We start from the raw sequence: 13,623 nt of genomic DNA on the forward strand, positions 1-13,623 counted from the left end.
GGCATCACCACGTATACGTCTTTTTACCCTTTACAACAAATACACTCCATTCTAGTCTGCTTGTTTTCATTCTGTTCTGCAGTATTAGAATGCTCTGGTGTAAAGATAAAGTTTGTATCACTGGCTTTAAAGGTTCATTAAAGTACCATTTAATAATAGGTCATAAAATGTTATTTGTCATTTTATTCAATAACTTCACATTGAATTACTTTCTGTATATCATGAATGGAAAAAAATCTATGGAGAAGCTCAAATTGTAAATGACAAAATTTACACTTTATATATTTAGGGGAAACTGTACAAATGGAAGTACAAATACATTGGGATAAACTAATGTCACTTAGAGGCAAATCAACTATCTGCAATCAATAGAAGATTCTACAGCTCCTCAATATTTAGCAAATATGTTCTTATATTAAAATAAATATGAAAAACTTCGTCTTTATACATGTTTTATTGGGTTCACAGCAGCAGCACGACACAGGACCATATTCAGGACCTTACATCATTGATATTCACGACAAATGATCAAACAAAATAAATTAACAAATAAAAGTAGAATTTACTTTTTCACATTAAGTATATGTCAGTGCACATCAGATGTGAAAGCTTAGCTTGTATAATAAATAAAACAGCATTCATGAAACAGCGATTCAAGCTTGGGATTTGGAAAAAACACCAGATCATTCAGAATCTATGGGATATTTCTAACTTTGCTGTAGTGTTTGCTTTTAAAAAGATTTCAGGTTTTTTTTGCCATACCAAAAAAAAACAAACGTAGAGAGTTCATCAAAATGTCCTGATCGAGAATACTGAGGTTAAAAGAACACAATGGATATGATGCCGAACTGTTTTTCATAAAGAAAACGTGTTCCCTTCATTCAACAACTAACTTTCACTTGTCTACTCACAGACACAAATACAACTGTAAACACACAGAAATTATTTTGACCAATAAATAGCATTTTCTATTATTCATAACATTTTTCACAAGTTATTTTTGTCCCTTCTATGTACAATTCGATCCCTTTCATGTGGGAGGTGAATCCCAATCTATGGCAGCCTGGGAACAATATCCTTTAGTCTCAGGATGCACATTTTATAGTAACAACTGGATTGCAATGGCGACACATAATGTACTGATATATAAACCCTTATTTTAATGACAACACTACTAATTTGCTTTGATAATGCCCAACTACACATGAAGGGTGAGTGGAATGTTTAAAGGAGAGTAAAGGGTAAGAGAGGAAGCAGTAAAATAAGGGAGAATTGGAGGGAGAAAAATAAAGAAATGGAATGGAAACGGAAGTGTAGGGACACTGCATAAGACTGGACATGTGGTGTGTTACTCTGTCTGGGGCACAGAGATGGCTGGGCCCTTGGGGTCATCAAAACGGTCCATTGTACGGAGCTGCATGATCATGTGCAGACCATAGGTAAGCACTAGGACCATGAGGAGGCTGGTCATCAGGCCCATCCAGATGCCAGGGGAGAAGAAGCCTGCGCAGTCACTAGCATAAGAGAAATCACTGCCTGTCACATTAAAGCCTTGGATCTGTGGAGAGAATAAATAAAAGAAATCAAAAATAAACTCTTGACTCATGTTTCACCTTTTACTGGAGTTTATCAATAGATGATAAACTCTTGGGGTCAGTAGAACAACTATTTCTTAAGCCCATTTCAAAACAAAAAGGATGAGATGAAACCAGATATCAGATGTTACAGGGAAAAGTGAATAAAATGAACATCCTATCTTCCATCAGAGTGTATACAAAGGTGGACAGAACCATTATGACCATATCAGCTACTGGATTTGGACTATTGGTTTGAAGCCAGAAGTCTGCATTTTGGTTGCTGCTATGTTACCTCCATGGGGCCAGAGGAGACCATACTGGGACAAAAGTGTGGAACAAGGGAAGTACAAGGGGTCATGGGTGAGCTAATGCTAACACTAGCTTACTGACACAGAAAAATGTAGACTTCAAAAACTTTCATAACAGAGTCATTTGATTGTCTTGTTACAGTGACCTATTGAGAACAACTACAGTCAAGCTGTCTTTTTCTATTGGACCACCAGAAGACTTATGAGAGGGTCCAAATAAAAGGCATGGGAGTGGAATGCTGTTGGTTTTTTCAGATCCAGCATCAAGTGGTCATCAGTGGTCTCTTGTAATTTAATCTGTTATTCTAACAACAATTTATGGTCAAACACCGGTCAGAATGAAACTATACCTGTTTATTGACTACAGAATTAAGACAGAAGGTAAAAAAAATAGATATAAACACTTTTTTAGTATAAAATTGTTAAGGAAGAAAACATTTACCTGGAAATCTTCAAATGTGACCCTCCACTGATTGGATGGATCTTTGGACGACCGTGGAACAAGCAAGGGCCAACGGAAGCTGGTGACCAACTCACAGCGGTAGGAGTACTCAGCAGGGGCGTAAATGTTTCGGCTGCCATTGAATGTGGCTTTAGTACCGTCATACTCCAGCTCCACAATGTCTAGTGTGAACCAGCGACGCGCAGACACCTTGTAGTAACGCTGACTCATCCCAAAGCTATATACATAGATATATATACACAAGTATTAACAGATTCGTCCAGGTAAGTGGCAGATTTTTTTTTTTTAAATAAATATATATAAATGTTCATGAGCAAGTGCACAGGTAAACATATATGTTTTTGTGGACTCACATCAGTTTGAAGCTGCGGTGTCCAAGGACATTTTCATAGTTAAGAACCAACCTGCAAAGAACAGGGAGGAAGAGGTTTGTATAAAGAAAAATTCTCTGATGACTTCTATATTTTTATGATTGAATAATTAATCACAACATCTGTAAACATCTGCATCAGCTACAAATAAGTTCAAATGTAGTGTAGTTTAGGCACTAATAACATTTTAAGGGTTGTACTATCTTAAATAAGTGTAAGATAACATAGGTGAAGACAAGTCAATTATACCATCTGTTTTATTTTCTCTGTATCAGATTACAGAATTAAATCCCTGTAACAGTACACAAATGTTAATATAGTAACACACTAGAGTGGTAAAGCTCGTAACTTAAATTTGACATTAGACACTTACATTTGAGGTTTGGCAAGCAAATACATTGGGTTATAAAATGTATTAACACCTAATAATTTATTTAACAGTTTGCCACTGTAGGCCATCATGTGTTAGTTGTAAGGATACAGTTTCATGTGGTCAACAATAGGGTTCTCTCATGTAACTCTATGTTGTGGTTGAGGGTTTCACCACTTGGTGCCAATGTTATTTCCCACTAGCTGTAGATTAAGTGTAGTTAGTGCTTAATGACAAAGCTTTGTCTTAGTTTATGAACCATTGGTTGTCTATTTATTAGTGACTTCAGCTATTATTAGCCATTAGTCACCAAAGTGTTTAAAGATAACAGGTGTGAGTGAGATGCAGCTTCTTAACCTTCAGTGACAAGTATACTTTGAGAATATACAGACACACCATTTTCATTCAGTATTTGCTCCACACTCATCATTTCTATAATTGTATTACTAGTTATTAAAGTACAGATCATTTTTTGTTAAACAAAAAAATTGTCATTTATTGTTAAATACTGTAAAAACTGCTCTCCTAAGTTGTCCAGGTGTCAAACTAAACAGGAGATAATGTTATACCCTAATAGAAGGCCTCAGGTTAATAACTGTTACAGAAGTCAAAACACTTCATGTCAGTTACAACAGTTATGTACCTTGCTTTGGTTTTATCACAACTTGAACCATGAAGTTTGGGGCTGGCTCCCTCGCCAAAGGTAGATGAAGTCAGGTCATGGTCTTCCCAGTTGCCACTACGCAGGATGCTCACTGACAGACCTTTTGCCCACAAGAGGATACAGGTATTTTCATTTTCCTATAGAAAGAAAAAAATAAAAGTCAGTGGGTACAAAGGGTGGTAGAGGAATGAAAATATAAAAGGGGTTTCCAACACAGACATAAGACAGCCACCCCACCTTAAACTCCACTGGGCCGTAGACCCCAGCCTTCTCCTTGATCCTACGCTGCCTCTCTCTTTCTCGCTCCCTGTCTTTATATGGACTCCTGTACTGCAGAAGAGAGCGTCCTCCACCCACACCTGCCTCCAGAGAAAGAGATGCCGCCTCCTGTAAGCAAACAGAGAGAGATGAGCGGGATCAGTCAGTTAGGTCAGAAAATATAGACTAGATACCCAAGATGACACTGGATTAAACACACGAACACAGGAACCCACCCTTGAGGGACGCAGGGCTGTGTAAATAGCTGTGTATGGAACAGCCTGGGTCTTCATGATGCTCAACACCTGGCCAATCACCTCATCTATAAAAATAAATAAATAAAATCACAAGTTCAACTACTGAAATGGAAAATTTGAAATGCAAACAAATTAATGACATTCCTATTATACCAGAAACCTGAAAAACATCTTTACTGCATGATGGTTTACTTAGATGCTTTTTCTGTTTTTTTTTTTTTTTTTTTTTTTTAAATTTGCTACCAAATTGTACAGTTTGTGTGGGAAACAAATGTATAAATTTATGTCAGAGGTAAAAAAAACCCAAACAAAACAACAACAACAACTATGTAGCAGACTCACCATTCCCACTGAGAACCTCTTTTGCAGACATCAGATCAGCCCTGCCACAATGTCAAATGATGAGATATTTACAAAAGGGAAAGGACAATGGACACTAGGAATTTAGAGCTGGAGTTAAAGTAATGTCTGAATTTCAATAATTAAAATACCAGTTGTAAAAGCAACAACAGCCTAAGTAGTAAGAAAAACCAACTGTAACATTGGAGATTCACTGTGTCTTCATCCATGCATAAGATGTACAGTAATTTAAAGGTAAATTTGGCGATTTTTTAAAATACATTTATTAATGTCAACAAATCCAATAGAAAGACCAACACAGAAGTGAATTTTTCCCACAAACAGTATATTTTATGTATCCATGACCCAATGTAGCTGCACTATTTCCAATGTCAGACACATTAATGAACCTCTTGTTCCACTACTATATTTCTTCCGTACAAAAAGAAATAGATTACCACTTTTTGCAAAAACTTTGAAAGCACAATTCTGTCATTATAGATTGTTCTACAGTTTGTTTATTTTATTTACAGGTTTGAATCCTTTTGCTTATTTGAGTTATAGATTGCTAACTGTATTTGGCCATGACAGTTGTCTACTGCACCTACCCAATGCCATAAGGCAGCCTGAACACCAGCAGGGCAGGTGAGGAGGCGTTGAGTCTGAGCTGACTTAAAGTCTCAGGGTCCATGTACAGAGGAGATGTTTCTAACTGGTCCTGCAGCTGGCCGATTACTGCATTAGAGGCAGGCCAAGACACAGCAGGCAACACCACAGAAGAGGCTGAAGACCTCAGAGCCCCCTATGGCACAGAACAGACATAAACACGCATGTTGGTGACAATGAAGTTCAGATGGCATACTTAGAAATTCATACTCTCACACAAAAATATTTCAGTCAGCTACACTGAATAGCATCTTACCTCTAGGTTTGGAAATACACTATCCTGCTTGTTTCCAAAAGCCCCACCATACATAGTAAAATCTTCAATGCTCATCTGGACAGAAGACAAAAAAGAACATGAATATTCAAATAAGTTAAATATAGGATTGCTGTGAGTACTGAGATAATATTTACTGCTGTGATGATTACAAAAAAAAAGTTTATTCTCTTCATAGATTCACAATTCAAAGTAGCCTGTTTTAGATCATTAAAAATTAAACCTCTATGAAAAACTTCACAAGAAATAATACCAGACTCCAGTAGCAAGTGCCTATAACAATGACTTATTTATCTGTTTATTTTGTTTTCCATTTCTCATATTTTGTACCAGAGACAGGACTGATTTAATGTTTCTGAGCCCTTTCTACAATTCTACATTTAGATGAGCACAACTTCAATCATCAAATGATTTATATAATATTAGATGAGACATGATGAGGTGAACTTAACCCCTTAAAATACATAATATATAATAACAGATAAACATCAGCCACTGCCATTGGTGAAATGTTATCTTATTTGGCAACAGCATCCATTATATACTGACAAATACTAATGTTTGGTCTATGTATCCCAATATAATGACCTTTTGTCATTCTTTTCCATAGAGTAAAGCACTTTTAGTTAAAGAAGTCATGGTTAAATTATGTGGTAACACAACAAGAAGTGCACAAATACCACACATGGTTGTGCATGGTTTTATTTGTACCTTGTCCTGAAGAAACAGTACTACATTTCGGGGGCCAACGTTGAGAGCCTTCTCTAGGTACGAAGCCAGCTGCTGCTGTCCAACAATGTGACCGGCTGTTGGAGGGGACTGCGTTGGCATGGAAATCCTGATGGAGATTAAACCACACACAAAAAACACATAGACTTGAAAGTAGATCTGCAACCAAGGGTTATTTTCACCATCAATGAATGAAACAAAGCCTCTAAACAAAATTTTAAAACATTCAGGTAAGAGCAAATGTGGTGCTTGACAGGAAAAACTAGTAAATACAATAGCAGAAAAACTGTAAGCAATATTTTTTTCATTGATATCATCTTTAAGACTGCAAATAATGGAATGTGTAGAAAATAGTTTTGTGATAAACTGATTAACAGACCATTTCAGCTAGCTATATATAAAAAAGTGATAAATGGGTGTCACTACAAAGGCCCCTTTATTTAACAGAGGGACTAGCAGGTGCAACATAGCTGTATTTGGTTTGATTTCAAAGCTAAGGTGGAAAGCATGTAAATTAACCCATAAAAATAAAGTTACTTTATTAAATATGTTATTCATTTGTGTGTGTTTCAGACAGTTGACCTGAGCGACATTTTGGTCGGTTTACGACATCTGATAGGGCACCTGGCATTCACTAGATAATTACATTACGGAGCTTAATTTACTTATTTTAATGTAATGCACCACAATGTGATGATTTGTAATATTTGAAAGGCTTACAGAGGTCAGTGTACATTTTGATATCATATATCCTAGCTAGCAAATGAAGCACAAGCCCGTAAAACCGTTAACCCAGGTTCGCTGCACGACACCGCCGCTATTTAACAAATAAATGAATGAAAATAAACCCATTACTCACCCTTCGCTTGTCCACAGAATAAGCGGCACCTGCTCATCGCAATTTCCTGAATTAAATACATTTAATAAACCGAGAAAAACGGCCAAACACGGAGGGATGCGGCTGAGATGCAGTATCCTTGTCGTCGCCATCTTTATCCAACTGACAGCAGGTGACGTGACGTCAAAGAGGTCATGTGACCGTGATGAAGACGACGCTCCTCTGCCTCCTCATCCTCACTCACAAAATACATCACAAATAAATGTCGCAGCATCAGATATCAACATCAGCCAAACACAGGGTTTCCTACAGTTTAAGACAAGGTACATTTCAGATTTTTCCAGACATTTTAATGCTTTTTGTCAAATCTGAGGCTGCATTCAAAATAACCAACACTTTGGGGGAAAAAAAATCACAAATTAATATTTCTTAGCTCTCATCATGTATCAACCTGATCTGAGATGCATGAAAACAATAGAAATTTACTGACATACTGTATGTTGTCTTATATGTATGTACAGTCGCAGTAAAAACGATTAGACCACCCATTTTTTCTTCAATTTCTTGTTCATTTTAATACCTGGTACAACTGATATCTAGCCATTTTCCATGGTTTTCTTGCTAATAACCAAAATCACATAAGTTCTTACATCAATATCTATGGCATTGTACTGTCAAAAATAGTGCTTTTAGGCATTCCATGTTTTCTTTTCTGTCTGTTTTAGTCACATGATACACACAAGAGTTAGTACTTCATTGCATAACCATTGTTTCTGATAACTTTTGATTGTGTAATATTTTTTTCTGCGACTGTATATATGTATCTTGTCTTGCCAGAAGTCCATGCAGATGTGTGGGCAGTGGGACCTCCAGCCACATTCCCCTAGTGTAGTAGAGTCCACAACTAACTCCCTCTATGGTGGTCAGTGGAACATTTTTGGTCATGGATGCACCAAGGAAGATGTAACCCTATACCACCAGAGCTCCCAGTAGATGCACCCTGCAGTAACCCAAACATAGAGCACTGAACACGCTTTTAATCTTAATATACTTGTTCACGTCACGTTGCTATGATAATTGATATGGCGATTATTAAAACTTTTTGGGTCTATATGTATGATAGTTTAACAAAAGAACCCCCTCATGACATACAGCTGTTATAAAGCCAAGACTTAACATGAATGTTCAGGTCAAATAAGAAATGCACAGGATTTCTTTTCTTTGCTTGTTGTTTTTGTTGTTGAGAAGTGCTCCTTGCACTGGGTTATTTGGCCTTCAGTACTAAACCTTCATGTGAACCTCTGTGTACAGACTCCTGTTTGAATTTCAACTTACACACATGCAGTTTTCACATCGAATATACAATACAGATAGATAGATCGATAGATAATACAGTCCATGTCACTAGCATTGAGTCACAATTTTAATTTAGAAAAAAAAAACTTTATTGGCATTCACATAGGAATGAGTGGCAATCATATTAAGGCAACACATTTATAAAATAACCACAGGTATAGTCATTGTTGCCATTTCTCTCTTACAAAACTCAGTAATCTCTGTGATATAACAAGATATATACATCTGTGATTGGGTCACATCCAGAGTTTCAAACAGTCCACAGAAAATCTTGTAGAAATGTCTATCTACAGCACTCAGAAATGATTTGAATGTACAGTTGAACAAAACCCAATTTCCATGGGACACACGCTGAGGTTAGGAAAATGTGACACAGCATTCATCTGGTTCTACTGCGTGCAATGGTACAATTAGCATTTCTGAGGTAATATCTAAAAGTCTAAAAATCATTTAACATGAAAATCAATTTTAAATGGTTTACTCAGATGAATGGTTATTTTCCTCTTTTAGATGCGGTTTCACTTGTTCTGTTTAACTGCAAGTTACAAATCTATAATGCTCCATGTGTGAGCATGACGAACATGCTACATGCCAATATGGACCATTTTATTTATACATATAGTAGCTTAGTGAAGCGCCACATGATTATTTGTGGGGTAACAGCAACTCGGGTCATTATTCATTCTTAAATACAGCAACAATTTTCTTCCAGTTCAGTTAAAAAGTAAATACTGAAGCTTCAAAAGGCATTCACAATCTGTCACTGTAATTCATCAATTCAATGACACAAACAGCAGTGACTGAATAAAACCAAAGCCATCATCCAGTTATTTATCCATTAAGTTTTTTTGGTTTTTCTAACGTGAATCAATTAATCCTGGTGGATGAATCAAATAAATCATGCATTAGCTAAACTAAAAATATGACTAACTTCCCTCAGACAGTTACCATGATGCAACAATACCACAAATGCATCATCTATTTGAGCGGAGGGGAGTTCACAACAAAAGACACAAGTTGGCACCAGTTTTGTGTGTAATTGGACTCCAAATAGTTGTGGAAATACCCTTGGTTTTGGATAACATATCAGTCTTGTTTATGTGAGGAGTGCAGCAGACAAATGGGATGGCCCAGACTCAGGATTTGGTCTGTATGTGTCCATGGAGGGCTTCAGCCTGGGCTTTCAGACTCCGAAACTCCACCTGGATGAAATCTGTCAAAGTCTTCCTCATTTCCATCTAAAAATAAAAAAATCATAATACATGACAATGATTTAAACAAATTACACCTTTTTTGTGTTAAATTACAAACCACCATAAGTATCCCATTGCTATTGATCCACCCAGTGTGCACCCAATGCGTTTCAGATTATATCCTCACCGGGCTCTTATTTTCAGCTTGGAGAGATTCAACAAGGTCTTTCACATTGAATGGTTTCCCCACAAGGACTGTGATCTTCTGAAAGCAAACCATCAGTGGCAACAGTCACTTACAGGTAACAAAAAGCCATGATATATAAGTCAGATGTAAACTTGCATAAACAAATCACACATCAGCTCTTGAACTTCAAATGTGACCTTTCAAGTATGGCTCAAATACAGTCTTTTCCATATCTGTCCTAACTGTTAAATATCATGTATTTTCTTTTATCAAAGGTTAAGTGTTTATTTCCTACCTTGCTCCTCTGAGGAATGTAGGGTTTCGCATTTGGCAGGACATCACTCAAACCTGAAACCAAACATGAACAAAAAGGACAACTTAGTATTTGGCATGATTTAATAATGAAACAATTAAAAATATTAACAAAAGTATACCGGTTTATTGTTCTCATAATATGGTATTATAATTTAGATAATATGGCTGGGGCATTACTCACCCACATGCCACAGGGGCAGAATAACTGGATTCAGGGAACACTCGGCTATTAGTCGACCCACACCTAAAACACAAAGCAGGATTCTTAACTTGTTCCATACTTAAAATCGACATAGTGACAAAACTGGTTTACAAGCAAAACGCTTTGAGAATAAAAGTAATGAAACTTTAATAATGTTGGGTCACTATTAAAGAAAAATAAAGTGAAAAGTGCTAGTTGTCTATAAATCAAGATACAGTACTGGACCAAAGCTTAAAATTCTATCAATTAATAAAAGAATGGGGTTTACTCAAAATAATACTTATTTCTGAGCAACTAGTTCTATAGCAAAACACCGTCTACACATTAGAAAACATTCAGTTTTCAGATTCCTAGATTTCTATATCTAATACATATATAAACCTATATATACATGATGAAACTTCATCGTATATATTAAAAACATTAAACAAACAGCACATTTGTCATTTGTTTTCTAATACATCTTATCAAAGTATGTAAGTTTTAGAATATTTTACCTCTAAAGCAAATACTTTCCAGTGCAACAAGAAGCAACAACATATAGTGCATCCTCAACTGGTAGCACTAATATTTACTCACCCCATTTTAACCGTATGAATTCTTCAGTCATGTTGACTTTGCCTGTTGAGATAAATGACAGGGGAGGAGCTAATTTTTCTTTACCATTTCAAAAAGGAAACATGAAAGAAAATAAATATAACAGGGTAAGACTTCAGACCTTCTGGAAAAATGTGCACCCATTCTCCCTGGTTTAATTTCTCCAAAACAAAATCCATGCCTTTCTGGTAAACACCATCACCTAAAGAAACACCATCACCACTGTGAATTTACATAAAAACACACCACTAGACCTAAATACAGGAGATAATTCTAACACACCTCTACAAACAGGAACACACTTGCCACGGCTGAAAAATTTTGAGTGCAGTTCTCTTGTGAAACAGATGTCAGACGCTGCTGGAGTCCTAACAGATGACAGGGAAACAATTACTTTTAAATATAAAATCTTACCAAAACTTTGAAATTTCTTCTATAAGTAAATGAGGCACAAACTCACCAGCGCATCTTTTTGAAGTTCCATAACTGTCGAAGTCTTAATACACCTGTAGAACACATGCTGCATTAGTTTATTATTTTATTTTTTAATTTTTGTGTCTTGTGTCTGACTGCTGGTCAGTCTTTACCCCAGATGTGTGGGTCATCCATACAAGACTGGTGATTGGACAGAGTGATGAGAGGTGTGTCTGAGGGCCTCTGGTCAATCAAATTTAACAAAACCTCTTGATTGTGGACTGTCAAGTAGTTCATGTACTCTGTTGGAATGAAAATGGTAAAACAAAATGTAACTTAAGGGAAAAAGTGTGTAAAATTGCACAGGAATTCAGATATTGTGTGTATGTTTAGATATATGTTAATGTTCCATCTTACTGGTCCAGAAGTAGGAGTAGGATCCCACCATGCCCATGATCAATGAGCTGGATATCCTCCATGCCAAAGCAGGGCATTGTGGGAATGGCCATCTGACCTCCAGGGGCATTACAGCACTCCACAGGCACTACATCCACACACATTCACCTGGCAGCACACACAAGAATGCAAGAATAATTACAAGGAAATTAAAAAAAACTTCACCTTAATTAAAGATTAAGGATTCAGTCTTTCCCAATAACAGGATGTAACTGATGAATGGCTCCAAATAACCCTTATTTACTTTGTTGATAAATCTGTTGATCAATTAATCGTTTGATCTATAAATTGTCATAAAATGGTTAAAGTGTTTCCCCAATGTTGTGTTGGATCAAAATCCCAAACATATTAATTTGACTGTAACAGAGGAGGACAGAAGTCAGACAATATACAGACTTAATCCTTACTGTCCCTACCCTCAGTGCATGGTCCGGTTCAACTTTGACCCATAAAAAGACGTGGGTAAGAAATTTTGATGACCTTTCTGACATGAATAAATGGGTAGTTTATGCTTAATTAATGTTTCAGGAAGCAGTCTTATTTTCAGGCTTTACACTGATCCTTTCTGGAGAAAAGCATCTACTATCACAGTTTTCTATGCTACCTAGGACATAAAACCATACTGATGATTTAAATATATTTTACTGAAACTGAAAAGGACCTAGACAGCTTTCAAAGTTGTACAAAAATCTGTAGAACCACAAAAAGCTCACTTTTAAAACTATTTAGTTTTTCCAACTTTTGGGTTAGTTTCAGCTTTAAAGATCTTGCCATTTGGAATGTTTTTACTTCTGTTAAACATGAGTGAAATACCACCCGGACAGTATGTAAGGGGTGAGAAGCTGTCATCGAAGAATTTGTCAAACCTGTATCGATCATCACAAGAGTTGAGAATATGTAGTTGTCAGCCTTTTTTTTATGATTTATGGACATTGAATAGTACTGATGATACTTTCTATTATTTTTCTATGGATGTGCATGCTTGAGTTTTATACAATAAGGAATAAAAATACAGAGTTAAAAGGTCACAACAACGATTCGATTCCCAAACTTACGAAAACTAAGGGAATATAGCTACATAGACTATTCATCCACTACACTACCACACTGTGGGAGTCATAACCAGTTAAGTTTGTGGTTGTTTAACTCTAGACTCATATCAAAGTGTCAACGCGTTATGAGGTCAAACAGACGGGGTTATGGACTCACTAGCAGCTAGCTGATGTTAGCCAGCTAGCTAGCACTAGCCAAAGTTCACCCATCACCTTACTGAGCTCGAAGAGAAAGTGTTGCTAAAAATATTATTAATACATTGTTTAAAGAGTGGTGCCCTTGGGTGAAGTTACAGACATTTTACACATTCATTCAACGGGATCAACAGTTATCAGTCTGTCATCCATGAGTCTGACACTGTTAACTACACCACGTAAAACCTAAAATATCATCATTTTCATTCTTAAATTATATGAAGAGCTGTTAAAATATGTATTATGGCATATCCAGTCTTTTTAAATCCATAAATAACTTGTGAAGTCTACACATCACAGTATCAAATAGTGATATATTTACCTGACGCTTCACCTCTGGTTTTCACTGACTCCGGAAACGGAAACGCCGCAATGAATTATGGTTATTGTAGTTCTTAAGCAGTACCCTGATACAATTACATATAGAGCCATAATAGTCTGTGATGTTTATGTACAGATTTTATTAAGTTGTTTCATATCAGAAAAATACAAATAGACAAATATAACTAACAAAATGGCAAAAAAAAGTATACATTCACTTT

General features: G+C 36.3%; 2 protein-coding genes across 2 annotated transcripts; both read right to left on the reverse strand.

The window, feature by feature from the left end:
* Window positions 1-435: 435 nt before the first annotated feature.
* atp6ap1a (ATPase H+ transporting accessory protein 1a) lies at window positions 436-7,287 on the reverse strand. Its single transcript, XM_030138586.1, has 11 exons — window positions 7,136-7,287; window positions 6,259-6,385; window positions 5,530-5,604; window positions 5,216-5,409; window positions 4,611-4,651; window positions 4,248-4,333; window positions 3,991-4,140; window positions 3,733-3,890; window positions 2,702-2,752; window positions 2,328-2,565; window positions 436-1,558 (listed from the first exon to the last, which is right to left on the reverse strand). Exons 1-11 carry the CDS (start codon window positions 7,264-7,266, stop codon window positions 1,349-1,351), a joined length of 1,461 nt encoding a protein of 486 aa, XP_029994446.1. The 5' UTR covers window positions 7,267-7,287; the 3' UTR covers window positions 436-1,348.
* A 1,248-nt stretch (window positions 7,288-8,535) lies between these two features.
* tafazzin (tafazzin, phospholipid-lysophospholipid transacylase) lies at window positions 8,536-13,452 on the reverse strand. The gene is made up of 11 exons (XM_030138588.1): window positions 13,404-13,452; window positions 11,796-11,942; window positions 11,552-11,680; window positions 11,425-11,470; window positions 11,247-11,332; window positions 11,086-11,166; window positions 10,947-10,988; window positions 10,347-10,409; window positions 10,146-10,198; window positions 9,851-9,928; window positions 8,536-9,708 (listed from the first exon to the last, which is right to left on the reverse strand). The coding sequence occupies exons 2-11, from the start codon at window positions 11,902-11,904 to the stop codon at window positions 9,607-9,609; spliced, it is 789 nt and encodes a 262-aa protein (XP_029994448.1). The 5' UTR covers window positions 11,905-11,942; window positions 13,404-13,452; the 3' UTR covers window positions 8,536-9,606.
* Between the last annotated feature and the right edge of the window lie 171 nt (window positions 13,453-13,623).

This window comes from Sphaeramia orbicularis, chromosome 7 (genome assembly GCF_902148855.1).
Source record: "Sphaeramia orbicularis chromosome 7, fSphaOr1.1, whole genome shotgun sequence".
NCBI lineage: Eukaryota > Metazoa > Chordata > Actinopteri > Kurtiformes > Apogonidae > Sphaeramia > Sphaeramia orbicularis.

What these genes read in the sequence shown, in the direction of transcription:
- atp6ap1a (XM_030138586.1), bottom strand. Translation starts at nt 7,266, where the DNA reads ATGGCGACGACAAGGATACTGCATCTCAGCCGCATCCCTCCGTGTTTG. An exon ending in CAGCCCTGCGTCCCTCAAGG is followed by an intron (nt 4,141 to 4,247) that starts GTGGGTTCCTGT and finishes GTTTGCTTACAG; the next exon opens with GAGGCGGCATCTCTTTCTCT. An exon ending in TCACATTTGAAGATTTCCAG is followed by an intron (nt 1,559 to 2,327) that starts GTAAATGTTTTC and finishes TTCTCTCCACAG; the next exon opens with ATCCAAGGCTTTAATGTGAC.
- tafazzin (XM_030138588.1), bottom strand. Translation starts at nt 11,904, where the DNA reads ATGCCCCTGGAGGTCAGATGGCCATTCCCACAATGCCCTGCTTTGGCA. An exon ending in GGATGACCCACACATCTGGG is followed by an intron (nt 11,471 to 11,551) that starts GTAAAGACTGAC and finishes TGTGTTCTACAG; the next exon opens with GTGTATTAAGACTTCGACAG. An exon ending in ATTCATACGGTTAAAATGGG is followed by an intron (nt 10,410 to 10,946) that starts GTGAGTAAATAT and finishes TTTGTGTTTTAG; the next exon opens with GTGTGGGTCGACTAATAGCC.